General features: G+C 43.3%; 1 protein-coding gene across 2 annotated transcripts in view; it reads right to left on the bottom strand.

The window, feature by feature from the left end:
* LOC132887234 (NACHT, LRR and PYD domains-containing protein 12-like) overlaps positions 1-27,251 on the bottom strand; it is a 77,797-nt gene extending 50,546 nt beyond the window's left edge. The window contains exons 1-5 of one of the 2 annotated variants that reach the window (XM_060922744.1): positions 27,159-27,251; positions 25,140-26,916; positions 21,911-22,087; positions 21,598-21,774; positions 3,550-3,723 (exon numbers count right to left, since the gene is read on the bottom strand). In XM_060922744.1, the coding sequence (XP_060778727.1) occupies positions 3,550-3,723; positions 21,598-21,774; positions 21,911-22,087; positions 25,140-26,916; positions 27,159-27,195 (2,342 nt within the window). In that variant the 5' untranslated portion in view covers positions 27,196-27,251. The remainder of the gene's footprint in view (positions 1-3,549; positions 3,724-21,597; positions 21,775-21,910; positions 22,088-25,139; positions 26,917-27,158) is intronic. The other variant, XM_060922743.1, reaches the window with a different exon arrangement.
* Between the last annotated feature and the right edge of the window lie 388 nt (positions 27,252-27,639).

Raw genomic sequence — 27,639 nt, 5'->3', positions numbered from 1 at the left:
TGCTTTTATGGCTGAGGACTACAGTTGTCTTGCTAACTTTAGGACTGCAGTTATCATGAACAGTTTTGCACTCAAGTTTCCATCAATGAAGAGTTATGACATTAACGAAACTGTCCTCATGTTAAAACTGTTAATATTATAGTCAGGCTGTCTGTTGTTGCCCAAATGAGGATGGGTTCCCTTTTGAGTCTGGTTCCTCTCAAGGTTTCTTCCTCATGTCGTCTGAGGGAGTTTTTCCTTGCCACCGTCGCCACAGGCTTGCTCATTGGGGATAGATTAGGATAAATTAGCTCATGTTTTAAGTTTTTCAAATTCTGTAAAGCTGCTTTGCGACATTTATTGTTAAAAGCACTATACAAATAAACTTGACTTGACTTGACTTGGCTTATCCTGTCCTACAGGGTTGCAGGCGAGCTGGATCCTATCCCAACTGACTATGGGTGAGAGGCAGGGTTCACCCTGGACAAGTCACCAGGTCATCGCAGGGCTGACACAGATAGACACAGACAACCATTCACACTCACATTCACACCTACGGTCAATTTAGAGCCACCAATGATCCTAACCTGCATGTCTTTGGACTGTGGGGGAAACCGGAGCACCCGGAGGAAACCCACACAGACACGGGGAGAGCATGCAAACTCCACACAGAAAGGCCCTCGCCAGCTCCATTAAATCCATTATAGCAAAATGGAAAGAATATGGCACCACTACAAACCTAACAAGAGAAGGCCCCGCCCACCAAAACTCACAGACTGGTCAAGGAGGGCATTAATCAGAGATGCGATAAAGACACCAATGATAACACTGAAGGAGCTGCAAAGATCCACAGTGGAGATGGGAGTATCTGTCCATAGGACCACTTTAAGCCATACACTCCACAGAGCGGGGCTTTATGGAAGAGTGGCCAGAGAAAAAAGCCAATGCTGAAGAAAACACATTTGGAGTTTGCCCAACAGCATGTGGCAGACTCCCCAAACACATGGAAGATTCTCTGGTCAAATGAGACTAAAACTGATCTTTTTGGCCATCATGGGAAATGCCATGTGTGGCGCAAACCCAACACCCTGAGAAAACCATTCCTACAATAAAGCATGGTGGTGGCAGCATCATGCTGTGGGGATGTTTTTCATCTGCAGGGACAGGAAAGCTGGTCAGGACTGAAGGAAAGATGGATGGCACTAAATACAGGGCAATTCTGGAGGAAAACCTGTTCGAGTTGGCCAGAGGTTTGAGACTGGGACAAAGGTTCACATTCCAGCAGGACAATGATCCTAAACATACTGCTAAAGCTACACTGGACTTGATTAAAGAGAAACATTTAAATGTCTTGGAATAGCCTAATCAAAGCTCAGAACTCAATCCAATTGAGAATCTGTGGCATAACTTGAAGATCGCTGTACCCCAACAACCCATCTAACTTGAAGGAGTTGGAGCAGTTTTGCCTTGAGGAATGGGCAAAAATCCCAGTGGCTAGATGTGCTAAGCCAGTGTTTTTTAATCACTGGGCTGCAGCCCATTAGTAGACCGTGAAACGCCAGCTAGTGGGCTGTGAAATTTTTTCCCCAAGTTTAAAGCCAAATACTAAATAGTTCAGGATGTCGTCGTGTCCCAAATTCAGTAGCTGGTTTGCCGTACACTTTTCAAGTAGAATAAATACATTTGTGGGTAAATTAAGAAGCCTTTATTTTTGTCACATTACTACTCTACATTTAACTCGCGTGCACACAGAGAGAGAGAGAGAGAGAGAGAGAGAGCAGAATAAATATGTTTGTGGGTAAATTATATGGATCTGTGATGCCTGCTGGAAGAGAAGAGCAGGGAGGTTTGAGAATTGAGCGGCTGCCATTTGTTTACACTTGATACTAAAACTTGTAGCCTCCTCGCAACCATCGCAAAGATGCGGACAAAAAGCCCAGAAATTTCTCCTTATTTGGGCAAAAACAATACAGGATTTATCTTGTAGTGTCCTGATCCCCAGATCTTTCACCCAGCCACATTTAAAAAGTTGTTCTCCTCCATCCTCTTCCAGGTTTTCAATTGTGTGTCTGTGTAGAACGATGTCTGCAGCACCAGGGAGTCTGAGGTGTTGGAGAACTCAACGGATGGATAATTTTCCAACTCATAATGAATGAATGAATGAATGAATGAATGGCTTTATATAAAGACGATAAGTTGATCAGCAGAGCTGGTGGGGTCGTGCACAGATACAAATCATTACAAATAGAAAATATTAAAAATACACACAATCTTTAAAAAAATCCTTAAAATCTATTGATTATTTTCACATTAAGTTAATTACCAGTATGCTTAACTATTCTCTTTGTATTTAGTTACGGCTACAAGAGGATCAAAATTTATTCTCCTTATGTCAAATTTAGAGAGTAAACTTTTCTTTCACAAGAAAAATCCTTCTTTGTTCGTGTGTAAGGATCGAATCCCACTGAGTGGTTTCTATATCCAATTCTTGGGTTTTATAACTTGCTTTTTTGCTGAACACAAACATGGCAATAAGATCCTGTGTTAATGGACCAGACTCCACTTTTGGATCATTGATCCCTTTTGGCTGAGAATGCCCTGCATGCACAGTTTTGCTTCTGGCACATCCATACAGTTTTAAATACAACACCTACAATTAAAAACAGTTTTTATCAGATTTATTTAATTCCTTGGCTCCCATCTCTAACAGGGAGTGATGTTGCATCCCATTAATACACTTTACAGGAGATTATTAGATTCTAATAGAATAGATGAGACAAAATAATTGGGGATCTGTTTTAATGGGCCCCGACTGGGTACAAGTATGAATAGGTGGGTCTCGAAGCAGAAAAGGTTGAGAACCCCTGTGCTAAGCTAATCGAGACATTCCCTAAGAGACCTGCAGCTGGAATTGCAGCAAAAGGTGGCTCTACAAGTTACTGACTTTGGGGGTTGAATACCTATGCCCACTCCAGACATCTGTTTTTTGTGTTTTTTTTGGGGGGGGGGTTGTTTTTTTTGGGGGGGTGTCATTGTATTTTTTGTTTGTGTCACAATAAAACAACAATTTTCAGCTTTAAAGTGGTCGGTATGTTGTGTAAATCAAATGGTGCTAACCCTCCAAAACTCCATTTTAATTTCAGCTTGTAATGCGACAAAACAGGACAAACTCCAAGGGGATGAATACTTTTGCAAGACACTGTCCATGAGGGAGTTCTCTGATTGGTCAGGAGTTTGTCAGGGTGGGGTTTGATGGACACTTCTTATTGGGGTTGTTTTACTGGTGGAGGTCAAGATTTTGGGAAAAATATGATGTAATTATTTGAACTGAACACAAAGTTGTGTGTTGAGTTTCAAACAGACAGTAAAACAGTTGGTGTGTATCATTCTCTGCTCACACACACACCTCTGATTTCTGGGGGTTTGGAGTGGACCTGAGTACAGGTGGTGTGTTCACGTGTGTCAGAAGGTGGGTTTAATAACCTGTTAGTGTAAAAAGTGAAACCATCTCCTGGAAAAGTACCAGAGGTTTGTTTCTCTCTGTGTGTGTGTGTGTGTGTGTGTGTGTACCTCAGTGTCTCCAGTGTACAGTGTGGATTCTCCAGTCCAGCAGAGAGCAGCGTCACTCCTGAATCCTGCAGGTTATTGTTACTCAGGTCCAGTTCTCTCAGTCTGGAGGAGTTTGAGCTGAGAACTGAGGACAGAACTCTACAGCTTTCCTCTGTCAGTTTACACCCACGCAGACTGGAAGAGAAATGATGAAATCTGTGAATATCTGATGGATAAATGCAGTGTGTTCCATCAGTAGTGAAATAAAGTGTCTCCCTGAACACAAGGTTCTGATGTCAGAATAAAAATATAAAATAAAGAGACTGTGTGTTTGTACTTGGACAGATCCACGTGTCTCAGCTCATATGAGACGATGGATTTAACTACAAGAAAGGGAAAGGGACAGATAGACTTGGAGACACAAGATCTAAACAGCTAGAATTACAATTCACAAGTTTAAATTTTATTGATTGATGAGATGGAATTAATGTAGAAAGTAAATCTGATTCTCATGGACACATTTCAGTTTCTTATAGAATAAAACATTACACTTTAAACAACACACATCAGTTTAGTTCAGTGTTTCTCAAACTTTTTCAGACCAAGGACAACTTTATTAATAAAAAAATCTCGCGGACCACCGAACCCTCTAATTATCCCGAACAAAAAACAATGAGACAACTACAACAGTATATTACAAATTATACACTAATGAAATGAGAGTTTTACAAATAGTATCGTCATCTCACTCATTGTTGTCCTTATCTTAATGGGAAGAACGGTGCTGCTTATTCTGATCCATCAGTGAAGCAATGTCTGGCTCCAGACTGGACAGTTTTAATCTCATATTGGGGGCCACATTGATCCGGTTGCGCTGCTTTGTTTTCAGTCCGACCAGAGTGGATAATCCAACTTCCCAGTTGTATGTGGTTGAAAATGGCATTAACAGTTTCAGAGTAGAGTCAGCCAGCTCAGGAGGTTCAGGTTGGATGTGGACCCAAAAATCTGTCAAGCATTTCTCTTTAAACGTCATCTTCAGTGTCCCATCTGATCATGTCCAGCGGATCATGGCTGCACTGAGAGACGGCAGCTGTCACATGAGGGACAGAAGCTGTACATTCAGCATGATTTTTCGGCTGCAGTGAGGGAGAAGCGACGCGGCTTCATCAAGGTGTGTGAACGTCTGATCGGACTGAACATCCGCTTCTTCATGCGGTACCCCTGTGATGTACAATTGTTTTTTTTTTTTTCATTTTTATTATTTATTCAGTTATTTATTTCCATTGCAATATGTAAATATCCTGTGTTTGGATGTTAAGAGCATTTCTATATTTTATTGGGGTGATTTTCTGTTATTCTATGATCACTTGTGCAAGATGGACATTTCTGATAATCATTATGTTACACCCCACTCGATTTTGCTCTTGGATAAAGTTCAAGAGGGAGACATTCCAGCGAGCTGCAGGTGCCACGCAATGCCTGGCTGAGGTCAATTAAAAGTTCACGGGAACAACTTCAGGCAGAGACGTTGCGGCAGCACACTCTCGGATGCGCTCGACACAGCTGGACAGCTCTCGGTGCCCTCGTTTCAGAGACTCTTTTCTTTTTTGGGTATTTTTCCATCGTGTTGGATTATGCTTTTCGGACTTTTCCCTTCACGGATGCCCCTGGAAACACCACTGCTACTTCGGAGGACATTTAAAGACTGTGAACAGTTCGACGGTCAGGGCAATGGGACCTGCTGACCGGCGCTTGCCTAACGCGAGGCACAAAGGGACCGTGAGATAACAAATTCTGTGTCCTTTATATTTTATGTTACAAATATGTCTGTATTTTGATGGGGTTTGAAAAGGGAACCTTTTGTTTTGTGACCTAGGCCTAGGGTTTTATGTGTGTAACGTGTTGGGGTTTTGTTTGAACATGTTTCACTTCTGATTAATGTTAAAACTTTTCTATAACCGAATTCGGTGTTGGGCTTTTTGATAACCTCTCTCGTAACATAATGGGGGCTCGTCTGGCATCCAAGCCGTGGATTCCGAGTCATTTGTAGCTTATTAACATTGTGAAAAGACGAAGTTAGTGTCCAAGCTATTTTTTTTCCTTTGTCATCATGGCGAAAGTGAAGAATTTTCTGGAAAGCCCAACCATTGCAGGTCTGCAGGAGTTGAAAAAAACTGAGTTGCTAGAAGTCGCCAAGTCTCTAAATCTAGTTGATGTAACTTCTACTTTGACAAAAGCTAAGATAACTCTAGCTATTGCTCAGCATTATCATGATGAAGATGTTTTTACAAGTACTGATTTAGCGCAGTTTGCAGAGCCTGAACCTCCCGCTGAACCTAGTTTCGCCTCCGACATGGAGAGTAAAAAAATGTTACTGCAGTTAGAATTGGAACAAGAGAAAGAACGCGCAGAAGAAAGAGAAAAGGAGAGACAGTTCGAACTGGAGAAATTAAGGTTGGAAAATGAAAGACAGGACAAAGAGAGAGAAGGACAGGAAAGAATGGAAAGAGACCGACTGCAGATGGAAAGAGAAAAATTAGATGTGGAAAGAGAAAAAATAGCAAAGCAAATAGAGTTGGCAAAGTTAGGAAAATATAAAGAAAATGCAAGTGATTTTGTTGCAAGCAGAGAAGTGAGATTGGTTCCACCATTTGATGAGCTGGAAGTAGATAAATACTTTCAACATTTTGAGAAGGTGTCCGAGAGTTTAAAATGGCCCAAAGATTATTGGCCTTTGATGCTGCAGAGTGTCTTAAGAGGGAAGGCACAGCAAGCATATTCAGCTTTGTCTGTTAATGATGCAACAAAATATGATGTGGTTAAGAAAGCCATATTGACTGCCTATGAATTAGTGCCAGAGGCATACAGGCAGAAATTCAGAGGCCTAAGAAGAAATGAAAATCAAACTCATGTTGAATTTGCACATGATAAGGAGGTGTACTTTGAACGCTGGTGCATGTCTCGGTCTGTTGGTGATGACTTCAAACTGTTAAAGGACTTGATGCTAGTGGAAGAATTTAAACGGTGTGTTAAGGATGACATTAAGTCATATCTCGATGAAAAAGATGCCAAGACACTCCATGAAGCAGCGAAGCTAGCTGATGAGTATTCATTGACGCATAAGTCCAAGTTCGGGGTCCAGGACCGGCAGTTTGCTGTCAAGAAGACTGGTGGCAAACCTGTCATTGCACATACCACAGATGTGAAAGTCAAAACGACTGAGAACAAAACGAAGAGTGAAGATGCTAAAAAGGAAGCGTTTTCAACTCCTACTTGCTACTATTGCAAGAAACCAGGTCATGTCTTGTCTGAGTGCCTACACCTTAAGAAGAAAAAGGAAAGCGAGGCGTCTGCTAGTGGCAATGCTTTAGTGGCGTCTTTGAGGGAAATGCCTCTTGACTTTGGTTCAATGGAGCCATCTTGTCCTCTTGAGACTAAAAAAGTTGAGTCGTCTCATCTTCTCAGGAAAGATTTCCTGCCTTTCGTGTCAGAGGGATTTGTTTCTTTAAATGAAAATTTTGCTCCTCAGCCCATTCGAATTATTCGTGATACTGGGGCTTCCCAGTCACTTTTGTTGAAAGAGGCCTTGTCCTCCTGTGAATGTGATGACACCGCTATGGGTGACTTCACTCTGGTTCAGGGTATTGAGGGTAGGATCGTGACCGTACCTCTGCACTCCGTGTTCTTGAAGTCAGACTTGGTTACAGGACAAGTTAAGGCGGGCCTCATGTCCAGCCTGCCTAGTAAAGGTATTTCTTTGTTGCTTGGCAACGACTTGGCCGGTGGTAAAGTTGTCCCCTCTATGCATTTGACTTCTCAGCCAAGTATTATAGAAGAGTCTAATGTGGATTCTGATGTGTTTCCCTCGTGTGCAGTTACTCGAGCTATGGCCAGAAAGGCTAAGGAAGAGGAGGACCATGTGCAATCTAGCACTGTGCTACATCAGGACACTGATGAGTCTGGTCTCAAAGTAGACCACGATTCTAGGGAGAGTGACTGTCCTGACGAGGTGTCAGACACTTTTCTTGAAACACTGTTTGAACAGGATTATAGTAGTTCACCAGTGGAAGCTAGTGAAGATCCTCAGGTGTCTGATGAGCTGTCTTTGTTAAGAAAACAGCTAATTACGGAGCAAAGCAATGATGTAGAAATTGCTGAGTTGAGAGGAAAAGCTCTCTCTGAGGACGAAATTGGAAAGGTGCCAGTTGGTTATTACCTGAAAGACAGGGTGTTGATGAGAAAATGGAGCCCCCCCCGATATTCCTGCAAGTGAGGACTGGGCAGTCATCTATCAAGTTGTTGTTCCTAAAGCCTACAGGAATGACATCCTCACTATGGCCCATTGCTTACCACTAGGTGGTCATATTGGTGTTAACAAAACTGTTAGCAAGATTATGAAGCAGTTTTTCTGGCCAGGATTACATAAGGATGTGGCTAACTTTTGCAGGACGTGTCACAGTTATCAGATGGTTGGCAAACACCAGTTGGATCCTCCTGTGGCTCCTCTAAAACCCATCCCAGCCTTTGGTGAACCATTCTCCAGAGTGATCGTGGATTGCGTGGGACCTTTGCCGAGAACTCGGTCTGGAAACGAGTACATGTTGACTATTATGTGTGCCGCTACAAGGTTCCCTGAAGCAATTCCACTTCGAAATATCAAAGCAGCTACTGTTTTGAAGGCCTTGATTAAATTCTTCACTTTGTTTGGTCTGCTGAAAGAGATCCAATCAGATCAAGGTAGCAATTTTACCTCTGGACTCTTCCAGCAATTTGTCTACGAGCTGGGGATCAAGGAGATCACTTCAAGTGCCTATCACCCTGAGAGTCAGGGATCTCTAGAAAGATTTCATGCTACTCTGAAAACAATGATCAGAGCCTACTGCTTTGAGAATGAGAAGGACTGGGACGAAGGAGTTCATTTGTTGCTTTTTGCTGCTAGGGAGTCAGTCCAGGAGTCCCTTGGATTTAGCTCATTTGAATTGGTGTTTGGGCATCAGGTGAGAGGACCGTTAGCCCTATTGTGTGAGCAGTGGACATACAAAGACACCCATGTGAATCTGTTGGATTATGTCTTGAACTTCAAGGAGAGACTTCACAGGGCCTGTGCATTGGCTCAAGAAAAGCTTGAGTCTACCCAAGGAAAGATGAAAACTTGGTATGATCGAAAAGCCAGAGCTAGGACATTCCATCCTGGGGACAAAGTGCTTGTGTTGTTCCCAATGCAGTCCAATCCCTTGCAAGCTCGGTTTCATGGCCCCTATGTAATCCATTCAAAGGTCAATGACCTCAATTACCTTGTGTCCACTCCAGACAGGCGAAAGGCTAGGCAGCTATGCCATATCAACATGTTGAAGCCTTACCATGATAGGCTCATGGAGGTTGTGTCAATGGTCAATCAGCAGTGTGGTGAGAGCTCTGTAGAGGATGAGGAGTCGCTGGATGAAGAACCCTCAGTCAAGCCTGACATCATTCCTTGTAAACTGTCTAATTCTGACATACTGCAGAGCCTGGACTCAAACTTATCTCACTTAGAACCTGCTCAACAAGACCAAATGACTGCCTTGATACTCAAGTATCGGGATCTGTTTCCAGATGTTCCTAAGAGAACTCATGTAGCCGTTCATGACGTCGATGTGGGTGAAGCGCTGCCCATCAAGCAACACCCATATCGAATGAGTCCAGAGAAATGCAAACTTGCCGAGAATGAAGTGCGGTACATGCTGGAGCACAACATCATTCAGCCGTCTCACTCTGACTGGAGCTCACCGTGCGTACTAGTGTCCAAGCCCGATGGTAGTACACGATTTTGTACCGACTACAGAAAAGTAAATGCTGTCAGTAAAACAGATGCTTTTCCAATCCCAAGAGTGGACGATTGCATTGACAAAGTTGGACAAGCAAAGTTTCTCACCAAAGTTAACCTGTTGAAAGGATATTGGTGTGTTCCACTAACGGACAGAGGTCGAGAAATCTCTGCGTTTGTTACACCGTCGAGGTTGTATGAATACAATGTGCTCCCTTTCGGAATGAAGAATTCCCCTGCCACATTTCAAAGAATGATCCATTCTGTGGTGAAGGGCTTACCCAACACTAGTGCTTACACTGATGACGTAGTTACTGGCAGTGACACATGGGAAGGTCATATCACTGATGTTGAAAAACTGTTTCAGAGACTGTCAGAAGCCAATCTTACAGTTAATCTGGTGAAAAGTGAATTTGGCTGTGCCAGTGTTACTTATCTGGAGCATGTTATTGGCCAAGGCAAGGTGGCCCCTGTTGATGCTAAGATCCAGACTATAGTGTCCTATCCAGTTCCTGGCACTAAGAGAGCCTTGAGACGATTTTTAGGCATGGTAGGATACTACCGTAAGTTCTGCAAGAACTTTGCCGATGTAGCCCTGCCTCTAACAAATTTGCTTAAGTGGGAAGTTTCTGTGGACTGACACCTGCCAGAAGGCACTTGACGAACTGAAATTCTTGTTATGCCATTACCCTGTTCTCAGTTCCCCTGATTTTGGCAAGCCATTTGCCCTAGCCATGGACGCTAGTGATGATGCAGTAGGTGCCGTGTTATTACAAAACAATGAGAGTGACAGTGTTGAGCATGCTATAGCTTACTTTTCGAAAAAGTTAAACCAGCATCAAAGGAACTATTCAATGATTGAAAAGGAGCTCTTAGCCCTTATTCTGGCAGTTCAACACTTTGATGTATACATTTGTACCAGTCAGAAACCTTTGATTATCTATATGGATCATAATCCCTTCGTGTTCTTGGGTAAAATGAAAAACAAGAATAGAAGGTTGTTAAACTGGAGTTTAATTCTTCAAGAGTATGACACTGTAATCAAACACATAAAAGGTAAAGACAATGTTATTGCTGATTGTCTATCCTGCTGGTGAAAAGTGTAAAAATGGGATAAAGAAGAGAATTTGACTGAAAATTTTGATATTTAAAATCAAAATTTTCCCTTTAAGGGGGAAGGTGTGATGTACAAGTGTTTTTTTTTTTTCATTTTTATTATTTATTCAGTTATTTATTTCCATTGCAATATGTAAATATCCTGTGTTTGGATGTTAAGAGCATTTCTATATTTTATTGGGGTGATTTTCTGTTATTCTATGATCACTTGTGCAAGATGGACATTTCTGATAATCATTATGTTACACCCCACTCGATTTTGCTCTTGGATAAAGTTCAAGAGGGAGACATTCCAGCGAGCTGCAGGTGCCACGCAGTGCCTGGCTGAGGTCAATTAAAAGTTCACGGGAACAACTTCAGGCCGAGACGTTGCGGCAGCACACTCTCGGATGCGCTTGACACAGCTGGACAGCTCTCGGTGCCCTCGCTTCAGAGACTCTTTTCTTTTTTGGGTATTTTTCCATCGCGTTGGATTATGCTTTTCGGACTTTTCCCTTCACGGATGCCCCTGGAAACACCACTGCTACTTCGGAGGACATTTAAAGACTGTGAACAGTTCGACGGTCAGGGCAATGGGACCTGCTGACCGGCGCTTGCCTAACGCGAGGCACAAAGGGACCGTGAGATAACAAATTCTGTGTCCTTTATATTTTATGCTACTAATATGTCTGTATTTTGATGGGGTTTGAAAAGGGAACCTTTTGTTTTGTGACCTAGGCCTAGGGTTTTATGTGTGTAACGTGTTGGGGTTTTGTTTGAACATGTTTCACTTCTGATTAATGTTAAAACTTTTCTATAACCGAATTCAGTGTTGGGTTTTTTGATAACCTCTCTCGTAACACTCCGCCGTCCTAACCTTCATGTATAAAGAAGAGAAACATGCTTTCCAGTCCCCCCGAGCTGCGCAGGCACTTGTGGATAGACTGCCGTGATCTGTGCAACGATTCCCATTGGGTAAATACACAGTATATTTTGTGACGAGATGTCACTCGGTAATTTCAGTTTGAACTGCTGTACCTCTGTCTAAATTCAGTTGTGCATATTAAGTTAGAAAAAATGTCTGGCTAATATAGCCACACTGTACTTTTATGTTAAGTCAGGGTTGTAAAGGCTGTGATGTTAACTCAAAAGGTTAAAAATTGAATTAAGCTTACTCTGTATAACATGACATTTTCCTTCTTTAATTGTTATTTTCGGGCTCTGAAGGGATGTGAATCTATCTGGGTCGTGGGGGCGGGAGTTTCTTGAAGAGATTGAGGCTGTAGCTCTTCTTCGATGTTTCCTGTGCTTTCAGTGTCATACTACTACTTGTATCTGTCACACAAACTTGGTTGTGTTTTTTGTTTTTTTCTTAGGCCTGTTGAGGCTTATTTCAGTGTTCAATGCCCATCGTTCAGAGGCAGAGTTTTTGTTTGCAGTGCTCTGAAATGTAAGACTACCTCCTCACCACCATTATTCCTTGACGAATAATTGCATCTTGTCATTGCTCACGACCCCGGACCTTATTTGGCCTGTGCATTCTTGGTGTATCTTATTTTCATATAACAACCATGAGTGACATTAAGATTATTTATTTAAACGTCAAGGGGGTTGGCCATGTTGTAAAAAGACAGAAGATTATAAGGCCAACTTGAAGACTGTTCTGCCGAAGTTTTACCAACATGTTAAGTGTTCTACTAGAGGGGAGAAAACTCTGGATCATGTTTACTCCAACATCAAGCATGTGTACAGAGCCATCCCCCTCCCCCACCTTGGCCAGTCAGACCATCTTTCTCTCCTGCTCTCCCCAGCCTACACCCCCCTCAGATGCAGAGCCAGGCCCACCACAAGGACTATCACAACCTGGCCTGACAATGCAGTCTCCAAACTACAGGACTGCATTAAACACAGATTGGGACTTATTTGAACACCAGGAGCTGGAGACATTCACAGGAACGGTGCTGGACTATATCAAGTTCTGCATCGGGAATATGACAGTGGATAAAAACATCCGGGTCTTCCCAAACCATAAACCCTGGATGACCAGCCAGGTCTGCTCACTCCTCAGGGCTCACGATGCTGCCTTCAGGTCAGGTGATAGAGCTCTGTACAGAGCTGCTCGAGCTGATCTGAAAAGAGGAATAATTAAAGCCAAGGTGGACCACAGGGTACACATAGAATCCCAGCTGTCCAGCAAGAACACACGGGAGGTGTGGCAGGGCATTCAGGACATCACAAACTTCAGAGACTGTGATGCGCCAACAGGAGACTGGAGTGTGCCGCTAGCAGAGGAGCTAAATCGCTTCTTTGCTCACTTTGAAACATCTCAGCAGCACTCATCTGCTCCTGCCCTGCCCCCACCACCACACAGTTCCCACACCACTCCTTTCACTGTACAGGAGCATGATGTCAGACGGGTGCTCCTGGCAGTGAACCCCAAGAAAGTTGCCGGCCCAGATGGTGTATCTGGTAAGGTGCTCAGAGCGTGCGCCCACCAGCTCGCCCCTACCTTCACCAGGATCTTTAACCTCTCCCTGGCTCAGGCAGTCATCCCGCCCTGCCTAAAATCTGCAACAATAATCCCAGTGCCGAAGAAGTCTCCCGTCACCAGCCTGAATGAATCCTGTGGCCCTCACCCCGGTAATCATGAAGTGCTTCGAGAGACTAGTTCTTCAGCACATCAAGGACCACCTCCCCCCAGACTTCGACCCCTACCAGTTTGCATATCGCACAAACAGATCCACAGAGGATGCCATCACCGTAGCTCTCCACTCTGCGCTAAATCACCTGGAGCAGCAGCAGAGCTACATCCACATACTCTTTGTGGATTACAGTTCAGCTTTTAATGCAATAATCCCAGACATCCTTATTAAAAAACTGGACACTCTTGGCCTCCCCCCTCTCACATGTGCCTGGTTAAAGGACTTTCTTATTAACCAGCCCCAGACTGTGAGATTTGGCCCCCACTTCTCCTCCACCCACATGTTGAGCACCGGCTCTCCACAGGGCTGTGTGCTGAGCCCCTTCCTGTACTGCCTCTACACCCACGACTGTAGTTCAACCCACAACAATAACCTCGTCATCAAGTTTGCTGACGACACCACAGTGGTCGGACTCATCTCAAAGGGAGACGAGGCAGCCTACAGAGAGGAGGTCCTGAAGTTGGCAGCCTGGTGTTCAGAAAATAACCTCGCTCTGAACACCAAGAAAACCAAAGAGCTCGTTGTTGACTTCAGGAAGCACAGCACCAACCTAGCCCCCCTCTACATCAACAATGTGTATGTGGAGAGGGTCCACACCTTTCAGTTTCTCGGCGTCCTCATCTCCGCCGACATTTCCTGGTCAGTAAACATCACAGCAGTTATTAAGAAGGCTCAGCAGCGGCTACACTTCCTGAGAGTCCTCAGAAAGTACAACCTAAACTCCAACCTGCTGCTGACCTTCTACCACTCATCCATCGAGAGCCTGCTGACGTACTGTATTACAGTATGGTACAGCAGCTGCACTGCTGTAGACAGGGAGAGGCTCCAGAGGGTAGTTAAGGCAGCACAGAAGATCATTGGCTGCCCACTCCCCTCCCTGATGGACATTTACACCTCCCGCTGCCTTAGCAGAGCTAAAACATTATCAAGGACCGCTCCCACCCTGGCTTTGATCTGTTCGACCTGTTGCCCTCAGGGAGGCGCTACAGGTGCATCAGGACAAAGACAAACTGATTCAAAAACAGCTTCTTTCCAAAAGCCATAACCGCCCTGAACTTGGATATGCTCTGACTTTATAGTCTATTTATTTTACTATGTGACTCTCTTCGTGCAATAATTTATAATGTGCAGTACTTTTATAATTTGCAATACCTCACTCCATAATGTGAAACACAACACATTCACCTCACCTCAGGACTGTGCACCTTACATACAGCACATGCACCTCAGGACTGTGCACCTTACATACACCTCAAGTCTGTGCACCTACCTTACCTTGCAATACTTCATAAATGTGTAATATTTTATTTTATTTTATAATGTGAATCTCTCGTGCAATAATTTATAATGTGACTCTCTGTGCAATAATTTATATGTGCAATGAGCAATACCTCACTCCATAATGTGTAACACAACACATACACCTCAGGACTGTGCACCTTACCCCCTGACACACTCCCCCCCCTTTTTTTTCTCCCCTCTTCCTCTCTCTCTCTTTCTCTCTCTCTCTCACTCTACATGCTGTTTTGCACTGTTATTGGAGATGCTTTAATCTCACTGTACATGTGTATAGTGACAATAAAGGCATTCTATTCTAATACACTAGAATTCAGTTTCTTTTAAAACTTTATTCCCCCATAACACACACAAGCATTACATAAACACAATTGCACAGTGTAATGCAGTTAATGACTAAGACAGTGGTTTTCAAAGTGGGGGCCACGGCCCCCTGGGGGGCCGCCAGGGGGTGCTAGGGGGGCCTCAGAACGTTGGAGGGACGATAACAAAAAAATTGTGAAAATTTTTTTTAAAAATAATTATTATTAAATATATTGTAATTAGTTTTTTAATCATTATTATAAAATATAATTATTAATAATAATACATCATATCAAAACGTTGTTTGCCATGCTCATCTCTCCGACTGCCTGTGACGTTGCGGTTTGCGCCATTTATCAAGCTGCTTTGCTCCTCAAGCTAGCGTATTGCTAGCGCAAAATGGACAGGTTTTTGAAGAAGAGACCGAAGGAACAAACCAACAGCCCTGCTGTGGAGGACACTGCTGCAAAAAAAACTAAGAAGTCCTGGCCAACTAAAATCCGAAAATATGAAGCAGCATACATTAAGTATGGCTTTACAGCCATACAGAAAAATGGCCATGATTGCCCGAAATGCGTCCTCTGTCTGGAGACCCTGTCAAACGAGTGCTTAAAACCTTCGAAACTTCAGCGTCACTTGGTATAAAAACATCCGACAGATGCTGAAAAACAATAGATTTCTTCAGACGCAAAGAAGAGCATTTGGTCAGGCAATCTGCTGCATTCACCCAGCAAGCTACTGTCCCCGAGCGGGCCCTGAAGGCATCATTTTTAGCCTCGTACCACATTGCTCGTGCTAAAAAACCTCAGTCAATTGGAGAAGATTTGATTTTACCAGCCACCAAAGACATTGTCCAAGAATTACTTGGTGAGGATGCTGCCAAAAAAATCGATGCTGTCCCACTCTCTGATAACACCGTGAGCCGACGGATTGGTGACATGGCTCAAGACGTATCTGCTCAGCTGTTGGAGCAGGTGAGAGCCAGCGAATACTTCACACTTCAGCTGGATGAGAGCACAGATTTATCCAATGAGGCCCAACTGCTTGTGTACATCAGATTTACTATTTCACAGGAAAGATTTGTGGATGAAATACTATTTTGTAAAGCACTTGAAAGAAGAACTACTGGGAAAGACATTTTTCAAGTTTTGGACGATTACATCGAGTCTAACGGATTGGACTGGACCCGTTGTGTGGGGGTGGGTTCAGACGGAGCAGTGGCAATGACCGGGAAGATCAGTGGAGTGACCGCGCTCATTAAGCAGAAGGCCCCGCATGTAGTGGCCACACACTGCATGCTCCATCGCGAGGCACTGGTCTCAAAAAGGATGGATAACGAGTTGACTCAGGTACTACAGGAGGTTATACAAGTAGTGAATTTCATTAAAGCCCGTCCCATGAAACACAGACTGTTTACCCTGCTTTGTAATGAGATGGGCGCTCATTTTGAGGGGCTGCTGTTTCACTTGAACGTGCGCTGGCTGTCACAGGGCGCAGTTTTGAACTGTGTCTATGAGCTGCGGAGGGAGGTTGCAGAGGTCCTCTCATCTGAAAAGCATCAGCTGGCAGATTGGTTCACCGATGCAACCTGGATCCGCAAACTTGCATACATGTCAGACATTTTCCAGCATCTAAATGTACTGAATCAAAGCATGCAAGGACATGGCACGTACATACTCCAGGTGCAAGACAAAGTGTGTGCTTTTTCCAAAAAGATCATGCTGTGGTCAAACAAGCTCCAGGAGGGAGTTAAAGAAATGTTCCCACTACTTCACCAGGAGCTGCTGTCATGTGATGATTTGGGCTCTGTCTCTCCATTGATCCAGTCCCACCTGGAGCACCTCCAAGGATATTTCAAAGACTATTTCCCTGACCTCGAAAACACACATTTAAACTGGGTTAGGAACCCCTTTGCCCCCAGTGTCGGTTCTAGTCTGGACTTAAAGTCACAGGAGGAGCTGATTGAGATGACAAACTCAGGGGATTTAAAAATGGGCTTTGAGGCTCTTCCCCTGTCTAACTACTGGCTACATGTAAGAAAGGACTATCCCAGCTTGGCTGACAGGGCATTGAAATGCCTTCTCCCTTTTGCAACAACCTACTTGTGTGAGTCTGGCTTTTCAAATTTAACCTCCTAAGACCCAAGCTGTTTTTTTTTTTTACATGCATTTTTTTATTTCTTTTTGCTATTTGGGCTTATTAAAACCTGATTAGAATAAAAACTAAGCATCATCTTTGATAAGATGTACTTTTTGAGAAAAAGTATGTCCACATATGTGGATTCTTGTTCTGAATTTCTAAAAAGTGCTGTCCACGTATGTGACCGCTAGGCCCTAGGAGGTTAAAGGTACTGAAAACCAAACATAGAGCACGTCTACATGTGGACAATGGCATGCGTATGGCACTGACGGAGATTAAGCCCAGGGTTGACAAACTATGTAGAAGCCACCAAGCCCATCCCTCCCACTAGTGTAAACCATCTGTCACTCCCAGACACACACACACACACACACACACACACAATTGACAGTGGTTTGATTTCTTTTGTGCTGTTCTTATCAACAGTTTGTTGAAAAATTTATTGTTCAGTGCGAAAATATTTCTGTTGAAAACATCTCATCTCAGGGCGGCACGGTGGTGTAGTGGTTAGCACTGTCGCCTCACAGCAAGAAGGTCCTGGGTTCGAGCCCCGGGGCTGGCGAGGGCCTTTCTGTGTGGAGTTTGCATGTTCTCCCCGTGTCCGCGTGGGTTTCCTCCGGGTGCTCCGGTTTCCCCCACAGTCCAAAGACATGCAGGTTAGGTTAACTGGTGACTCCAAATTGACCGTAGGTGTGAATGTGAGTGTGAATGGTTGTCTGTGTCTATGTGTCAGCCCTGTGATGACCTGGCGACTTGTCCAGGGTGTACCCCGCCTTTCGCCCGTAGTCAGCTGGGATAGGCTCCAGCTTGCCTGCGACCCTGTAGAAGGATAAAGCGGCTAGAGATAATGAGATGAGATGAGAGACATCTCATCTCATTATCTCTAGCCGCTTCATCCTGTTCTACAGGGTCGCAGGCAAGCTGGAGCCTATCCCAGCTGACTACGGGCGAAAGGCGGGGTACACCCTGGACAAGTCGCCAGGTCATCACAGGGCTGACACATAGACACAGACAACCATTCACACTCACATTCACACCTACGGTCAATTTGGAGTCACCAGTTAACCTAACCTGCATGTCTTTGGACTGTGGGGGAAACCGGAGCACCCGGAGGAAACCCACGCGGACACGGGGAGAACATGCAAACTCCACACAGAAAGGCCCTCGCCGGCCACGGAGCTCGAACCCGGACCTTCTTGATGTGAGGCGACAGTGCTAACCACTACACCACCATGCCGCCCTGTTGAAAACATGTTACTTAATAATATTCTTATGCTAAACAAATGTAACAATTATTGAATATTGAATAAAAGTAAGAGAAAACATTCTAAAAGTTGATGTTTCTTTACATATTTTGTAGCATTGTCTGTGGGTTTGCAAAGGGGGTCCCCGGCCAGAAGCTAATGCTGTTTGGGGGGCCTTGGCATGGAAAAGTTTGGGAACCCCTGGACTAAGATACTGACTCTTTTACACCCCCCTCCCCTTCCACAAACACACACACCCAAATACACACACATAGTGTAAATCACACTACGTCACACTGCTGTTAACAACTATGTTCTATGTATGTGTTATTAACCCCTCCCAAGTCCCCAGAACATGAACATGTATGTTTTTTAAACACACAATTCTTAACACATGAACAGCATGCAGTTACAAGTTACAACTAGAGATGAGAGCAAATTGTGCCTGAGATGGGACCGATGTGGTCTCATAATGAATCCACCTCGGCTAAAAACGAGTGCAACGGGCACTGAAGACGCCGGCAGTTTCATGGCCAGCATGTGGATTTGAGGAAGACAGTCTTGGTGTTTGGCCCAAAAGTGAAGAGCATTGTAACCTCTACAGCAAAATCTTAAATTTCACATAGTAAAAAGTTCAGCCACCTAGCCAGCCCACTACTCCTTTCACTGCAGAGCAATCTTAATGATGGAAATCACGTTAGGCTACCTACCCGAAATTATTAGCCTATGTCTACACACTGCTGAATGTTGTAACAAAGGCTTTATGTAACAATATTAATGTAGATTAACAATTAAACAAAATGCAGATGTTGTAGATGTTGACTAATTTTTATCAACAAACTGTATGGGGACATTAGAGGAAGCAGAGTCTCTCTTGTTGTCTTACGCACAAGCACTAAAATAACCTCTCTATGTAGCCTAATATATAATTCAAGTAATATTCAACTTGGCACAACTCTGAGTGCCCTAATCAAGACAACTACCAAGTGTGGAGCTCAGACGAACAACTAAATGTATTCTGCCCCTGCTCTTGCGTGTGCGGCTACAAGCTCGGCAGATAGATAACATGTTTCCCAAGAAAAGCAGGACACCAAAATTCTCTTCAAAGCTTTACTAAAGACTCACTGTAAAACTGTAAAGCAGACATACAAACTATATCTTGGTATTTGTTTCTTGAGTGCATTTACAAGACACTGTACATTAAAAATGAATACTGTAGAAACCGATTGGTTAGCTTAAAGCTAATGTCTATGGAGAAATCCATATAGATGCTAATGGTTAGCATTCACAAACGAACTAATTGAGTAGCTAAATGGGCACTTGATGTTAAACATTCAAGACTTCACACTGATAAAATAGAATGTCCCTGACACCATTTAAGATAAATTTGTTTATGGTATTCTCCTGCTTAAGCCTTTCCCCGAACTGACTAATGTGTTAATGAGACAACTTACAGTTCACATCTCTGCTCTCAAGTTGGACTATTTGGTCAAGTAGATAACTATGATAGCTCTGGGCGGCAGAAAAAGACACCAGTGGTGGGTGGCTCATGGCTTTTTTTTTTTTTTTAGCAACTCAAAATACCATCTATTCTATGCCATTATAATGTAAAACTAAAACTAACAGCTTTATGTCAAACACACTTTCTACTCAGGCAAGGTTAGGTGAAGCACGAATATGTTAGCAAGCATAGCATAGCTCAACAAATACATTACTGCACTCACCTGTCAGGATGATTTCTTCTAATGTGGCGATGGAAGTTAGAAGTTGTGCCATAGGTTTCAGTTAACGATGTGTTGCAGAATTTGCACTACGCAGTGTGCTTTTTCTTCAAATCTTTTCCGGTAAACATTTTATGGTTCTGAAAGGCGAATTTGATGATGGCAGACTCCTTGCTCATCTTTCCACCGCTTTGTGATCACACCAGGCAGCAACTGAAGTGAAGTCACTGACACTGACCTACTGACACTCACCGGCAGAATCTTTGCATTGCACCATGGGATGTCATTTTCAAATAATGCCCATCAACATTGCATTTTATTATTATCGTTGTTAAGTGTTGTGTGTTTTTTTTATATGAAAAAAAATGCGTTGGTCTTGAGGACTCGGTCTGAAATTATGAGTCCTTCTCCTCCCACTGTGGTCCGAGACCGAGTCAAGACTGAGTCTTTGAAGGAACAAGTCCGAGACGAGTCAGAGAAAGCAGAAATCGGTCTCAAGTCGAGTACCACATCACTAATATACACCTTACAAACCACAGGAGATTTGCCTCGTTCTCAATATCAGTGGATTCGTCCATTTGCAGAGAGAAAAACTGACTTTGACGTAAACGTGTCACCAGCTGTTCTTGGACATTTTCAGCCATGCATGTTATGCGCCTCTGGACAGTGTCATTGGACAGAGGTACCCTGTTCATTTCATCACTTGCTTTCCCCCCAAGCATTATGTTAGCCATAACCGTTGCAGCTGGCTGAACTAAAGTCTCACCTATTGAATGAGGTTGGCCTGCTTTCGCGATCAGCAGGGAGACCCTGTATGAAGCTGCTGGAGCTTTCGCATTTTCTGCAGGCACAAAAAACTGTGAGGCTCCCTTTCTCATGTGATGCTGAAGCTCTTCATATTTTCTCTCGAAAATGCAGTCGGTTTGTTGACGTAATCCTTGTGTTTAGTTTCGAAGTGCCGCTTGAGCTTAGCAGGTTTCATTGCCTCGTTGGCCAATGTTTCATAGCACAGAACGCAATGTGGTTTCGGATCCTCCGCATTCCCAGTCCAAAAAAATCCAAATTTGATGTCGTCGCTGTGGGATTTTCCTTTCGCTTTAGCACTCGATTTTCCATGGTCATGCTGAGCTTCACTACTACTCTGAGGGAGCTCCTGCAGCAAACTATCCTGGGACTCCATATCAGTGCTCACTGAATCATCATGTCTTTGCACTTTGTCCTTGCTCGTGTCAGACGTTTCTTGCGCTTTTCTTTTGACTGACCCGCTCTTCAGCCACCGATCCGTTATCTTTTTGACAGTTTGCTGCCAAGTCTAACTTGGTTACTCGTAGTTTCTCCGCATTCCACATTCCCTCCACATTCAGAGGTGGCGTTGATTATGAAAGTGTAACCTAAACTGCCGGAGCTATAGGCAGTGTCACAAAACTGTTGGCTTGCTTAATGTCAGACAAATTCAAATAATAGGCGACTATTTGAATTTATACAGGACTTTATTCAATATAGAAAACGACTCATCTGTGAGACTCAGAACTTTGCTTTTGGAGTCACATCGGCAATTTGAGAAACACTGATAAAACGTGATATTTTACAACATCAACTCGCAGAGCAGCAGGGGGTCGCTCATGGAGCACACTTTGCGAAACAGTGGATTAGTTCACTGTGGAGAAGATGGAACATGAAACATGTGTGTGTGTGTGTGTGTGTGTGTGTGTGTGTGTGTGTGTGTGTGTGTGTGTGTGTGTGTGTGTAGACAGTCAGTAACTCACTGTAGTGTCTCCAGTGTACAGTGTGGATCCTTCAGTAGATCAGAGAGCAGCTTCACTCCTGATTCTCCTGGATTATTGTCATTCAGATACAGTTCTCTCAGGTGTGATGAGGGATTTGACCTCAGAGCTGAAACCAGAGCAGCACAACCTTCACCTGTAATCCTGCATTCAGACAACCTGTAGAGAGAAACATCTCACAGTTACAGCATAAATCACTCAGCTTTACTACACAACACACACAATCTTTAGATACAGTATATTTACTCTCTCTGTGTGTGTGTGTGTGTGTGTGTGTGTGTGTGTGTGTGTGTACCTCAGTGTCTCCAGTGTACAGTGTGGATTCTCCAGTCCAGCAGAGAGCAGCTTCACTCCTGAATCCTGCAGGTTATAATTGTTACTCAGGTTCAGTTCTCTCAGTCTGGAGGAGTTTGAGCTGAGAACTGAGGACAGAACTCTACAGCTTTCCTCTGTCAGATTACACCAACGCAGACTGGAAGAGAAATGATGAAATATCAGAACACTGATCTCAAACACACAAACACAGCCATAATCCAGCTAAACTTTAGCATGGAACAGAAATGTGAGTGTGTTTCTCTCACACACAGAAATCAGAGGACAGGACGCCACATCAGCACATTTACAGGAGCAGCGACGTCTTTCTGCACTCCACAATCTCTCAGCTACAATTTATTATCACACCATTAGCTCATGGACAGAACACACACGTGTGAGAGCGAGCAGCCGACAAACACTCCACTCTGACCTCTGTTCAAGTTTCTACAAACTAAACACACACTACTCTCTCTCTCTCTCTCTCTCACACACACACACTACTCTCTCTCTCTCTCTCACACACACACACACACACACTACTCTCACACACTGAAAAAGGGAAATATCGGGTCTTTAAATTTACAAAAATGAAGTTAGTAAATGCAACACAATTAATTTATATTCTGCTTGTGAACATGGATTAATCAAGTAGACTTCAGTTGTTTATAGAGAATGCTGAATGTACTAATTTCTTTCATGTTGATTGAAATTTATTGAATTAAAAAAACAAACTCAGTGTGATCGAGTTTAGTCTCTACCGGAAATGGAATACGTTCAAATGTCGCCAGAAAGTGTCATTAACCACTCCGGAGCAGAAGGTGGCGCGAATGCGCCAATAAGCCAAGAAGACCCGCAAGCCCGCGAAAATTATAGACAAGTCTCCATTTTCTTCAGCAACAAGTCACCGTGGAGAGAAACCCAATCACTGAAAAAGTAAGTTCTTCAAGTTTATATATGTTTGTGTTCAAGTAAGTTGGGCGATAGTCCACTCGAGTGCTGTTTTCAAACAGTAATGTTATGGAACAATTACAACAGCCTGTTAACTTTTTCTGGTGTGTGTGTATATATGTGCATTGCATGTTTGCAAACGTTAGCTAACACCCACTAGTTAATTTACAGTTCATGGTTAACGTGAATAATCATATTTCTGCGCTGAGCCCCAGCTCCCGGTCCTGCTTCTGACGATGGTGCTTCGTTAAAGTCGCAGCCGGTGGAGAGCAGCTGTTAGCCAGCTGTTTCAGTGGATTTCATCGAGCTTCGCCCCCGCGCTCCAGACAATGACTGTGGGGGGAGGAGGGGAAATAAGGACTTTATTTAGTAATGACATGTTTAGGACAGTGTGTGTGTGTGTGTGTGTGTGTGTGTGTGTGTGTGTGTGTGTGTGTGTGTGTGTTTATTTCTCAGTGATGAGTTTATGCAGGGTTGATTACTTTTTGTTTGTAAATCTACTTTGATTTGTGAGAGTTGTCAGCTGTGTAAAATGGTGTTCACAGGGTTAACCCTGTGAAACCCTCATGGTAAAGTGTTTTTATGAAGCACTAGAGCTTATTTGCCTTATTCAGTATGTGGCATGTTTGGTTTCAGTCAATAAAATACTGTGATTGTTTTGTATTCACTCTTGAGGATGCACTGCTGCGCTGTACTAACAGTTCACAGTATTTGTTAATGTACTATGATAAGTTTATACTGTATCTGCTGTGTGTTTTTATGCTGAATTTACTGTATGGCAACTGCACTGAGTCCTTCTGTTCAGGTAAAATGTGTGAACTGTAAAGTTTAAGGATCAGTACAGTCAAAGTTTAATACAGAACCCTCAATCTTTGGTTTTTGTCAATGCAATATATTTTTTAAAACATTTGATTTTTGTATTTGCACAAACTTTAAATACAAAACTGATGTCTACAATTTGGCTGGCTTTAACAAATCAAGTTGAATTTAGAGACCTAACTTGAGTTGTAAGGACATCATAAAATTGCTTTTAAGTTACATAATACCTTTAAATAATATTAGCATTAACAAATCAAATTAAAGTTACATTTAAAAATCTGGTATCCTGAACATGATGAAATCACTTTAACATTACTCAATTAACTGGCACTGCAATAGCTTAAAAAAAAAGTTAAATCAACTTGATTCTTTGAAATACTGTAGTCTAACATGACTGAAATATTTTGGTTTAACAAGTAATAATTCCATCCATCCATCCATTATCTGTAGCCGCTTATCCTGTCCTACAGGGTCGCAGGCGAGCTGGAGCCTATCCCAGCTGACTATGGGTGAGAGGCGGGGTTCACCCTGGACAAGTCGCCAGGTCATCACAGGGCTGACACATAGACACAGACAACCATTCACACTCACATTCACACCTACGGTCAATTTAGAGCCACCAATTATCCTAACCTGCATGTCTTTGGACTGTGGGGGAAACCGGAGCACCCGGAGGAAACCCACGCGGACACGGGGAGAACATGCAAACTCCGCACAGAAAGGCCCTCGCCGGCCCCGGGGCTCGAACCCAGGATCTTCTTGCTGTGATGCGACAGTGCTAACCACTACACCACTGTGCCGCCCCACAAGTAATAATTCATTGAGAAAAAGAAGGAAATTATGTCAGTCATACACATTCTGATCACGTGGGACCGATGTACACATTAAAATCAAGTAAATCCAAAGGACATTTTTTTTTTCAGTGCACAGTGTGTTCCTGTCATTTGGTTTGGTTAGTTTCACACTGCACTGATTTTCCAGACCACCAAACTGTTTGTCCATGAGGGAGTTCTCTGATTGGTCAGGAGTTTGTCAGGGTGGGGTTTGATGGACACTTCTTATTGGGGTTGTTTTGCTGCTGGAGGTCAAGATTTTGGGAAAAATATGACGTAACTATTTGAACTGAACACAAAGTTGTGTGCTGAGTTTCAAACAGACAGTAAAACGGTGTGTATCATTCTCTGCTCACACACACACCTCTGATTTCTGGGGGTTTGGAGTGGACCTGAGTACAGGTGGTGTGTTCACGTGTGTCAGAAGGTGGGTTTAATAACCTGTTAGTGTAAAAAGTGAAACCATCTCCTGTAAAAGTACCAGAGGTTTGTTTAAAGAAGATTAGAGTCACTATTAACAAGCATTAATCTAAACACTGCAGTTCAGTGTGACATTAAAATAACAAACCATGCAGTAATACATTTATAAATAAAAATAAAAACACTCACTCAGCTTTTCTGGAGGCTTTGACCACTGGCAGCAGCTTCAGAAAACATTTCTCTGATGAGTCATATTTACTCAAATCAAACTCATCCAGCTCCTGTTCTGAGTTCAGTAACACAAACACCAGAGCTGACCACTGAGCAGGAGAGAGACTGACTCCACTGAGACGACTGGAATCTCCTCTGTTCAGGTAACATTGTACTTCCTGCACTAGAGAATGATCATTCAGTTCATTCAGACAGTGGAACAGATTGATGGATTTCTCTGGAGATGGATTCTCCCTGATCTTCTCCTTGATGTACTCGACTGTTTCCTGTTTGCTGTGAGCACTACTTCCTGTCTGGGGCAGTAGGTCTCGTAAGAGAGTCTGATTGGACTCCAGTGAGAGACCCAGAAGGAAGCGGAGGAACAGGTCCAGGTGTCCATTCTCACTCTGTAAAGCCTTGTCCACTGCACTCCTGAGGAAATCAGATATGTTTGACTTTATTAAGAAATTAAAAAGCCCAGTCCTTTGATCCATGAGCACATTTCTCTTTCTAAAAATAAAACAGAGAAAGACGTATAAAGCAGCCAGAAACTCCTGAACACTCAGATGTATGAAGCTGAACACCTTCCCCAGGTGAAGCCCAAACTCCTCTCTGAAGATTTGGGTACACACTCCTGAGTACACTGACACTTCTCTCACATCAATGCCACACTCTCTCAGGTCTTCCTCATAGAAGATCAGGTTTCCTTTCTCCAGCTGTTGGAAAGCCAGTTTTCCCAGTGCCAGGATACTTGCTCTGGTCTGCTGAGGATCAGGCTCACATTTCTGATGGTACTTTTGCTCCTTGTGTTTGATCTGAAAGATCAGGAAGTGTGTGAACATTTGAGTCAGAGTCTTGGGGATCTCTCCACTCTCTGCTTCAGCCAACATTCTCTCGAGAACAGTGGCTGAGATCCAGCAGAAGACTGGGATGTGGCACATGATGTAGAGGCTTCTTGAAGACTTCATGTGTGTAATGATTTTATTGGCCAGGCTCTGATCACTGATCCTCTTCCTGAAGTACTCCTCTTTCTGAGGATCACTGAACCCTCGTACCTCTGTTACCTGGTCTACACACTCAGGAGGGATCTGATTGGCTGCTGCTGGTCGAGAGGTTATCCAGAGGAGAGCAGAGGGAAGCAGATTCCCTTTGATGAGGTTTGTCAGCAGCACATCCACTGAGACCGACTCTGTCACATCACACAATCTCTCATTGTTCTGGAAATTTACAGGAAGTCGACACTCATCCAGACCATCAAAGATCAACAGGACTTTGTTCATATCACAGTCTATGAATCGTAATTCTTTCATTTCTGGGAAAAAGTGATGAAGAAGATTCATCAGACTGAGATTTCTCTCCTTCATCAGATTCAGCTCTCTAAAGGGAAGTGGGAACATGAAGGTGACGTCCTGATTCGCTTCTCCTTCAGTCCAGTCCAGAATGAACTTCTGCACAGAGACTGTTTTTCCAATTCCAGCAACTCCTTTAGTCAGCACACTTCTGATGGACGTGTCTTTAAAGAGATCCTTACATTTGATGGGTGTCTCCTGTGTTGCTGGTCTCCTGGACGCCGTCTCAATCTGTCTCACCTCATGTTCTTTATTGACGTCTCCACTCCAACCCTCTGCGATGTAGAGCTCTGTGTAGATCTCATTCAGAAGAGCTGAGCTTCCATGCTGTGAGATTCCTTCATTAACTCTTTTAAACTTCTCTCTCAGGTTGGATTTCAGCTTTTGCCGATACACAGAGACGTGTTCTGAGAAACAAAGTAATAACATCTTTTCATGCAAAATCACTGAGAACAATATAAATTAAATATTGATGTGCATTCCTGATTAATGTATAGAATTTAGATGGAAAATATAGACATTGTAAAATAAAACTAATTTCAGAGTTCTAATCTCACTGACTTATTCAGCTTGATAAATTTAATATGATGTATTTAAATATGAACCAAACTGAAGCAGATAAAATAAAGTCATGACTCAGAGCTCTTACTGTAGCGCAGTGTGTGAGCGAGATCCATGTGGTTCATGTTCTTCAGGAAGTGCAGTGTGATCTTCAGCACTCCCTCTCTGACACTGCTCTGATCCTCCTCATCCTCCACCTCCCTCTCAGAGCATGCTGGGGAATCTGGACTCAGGAGCTTCTTAAACCTCTTCAGCTCCTTCTGGATCACACTGATGACTTTGTGTTCCAGCTCCTGGTGAGAAACACACAGGAACAGATCCCAATATTATAATGTTACACAGTGAGAGAGGATTTATTTTAGGAAAAGAAGAAAAGTCAGTTACAACTGAAATTGCGTCTGATTACCCATAATGCTGCTGTATGTGGATAAAACTGTACACACACACCTTGAATATGGACTCCAGCTGCTTTCTGCTGATGTTTGATTTCTTCTTTTGTGGTCTGTGAACAAACAAAACACATGCTGTAATATGGACTATATGTATCATAGCTGTACAACACACACTCA

Source organism: Neoarius graeffei, chromosome 5 (assembly GCF_027579695.1).
Source record: "Neoarius graeffei isolate fNeoGra1 chromosome 5, fNeoGra1.pri, whole genome shotgun sequence".
Lineage (NCBI taxonomy): Eukaryota > Metazoa > Chordata > Actinopteri > Siluriformes > Ariidae > Neoarius > Neoarius graeffei.
Note: the sequence above shows the minus strand (reverse complement) of the source record. Positions and strands in the feature narration are given on the sequence as shown.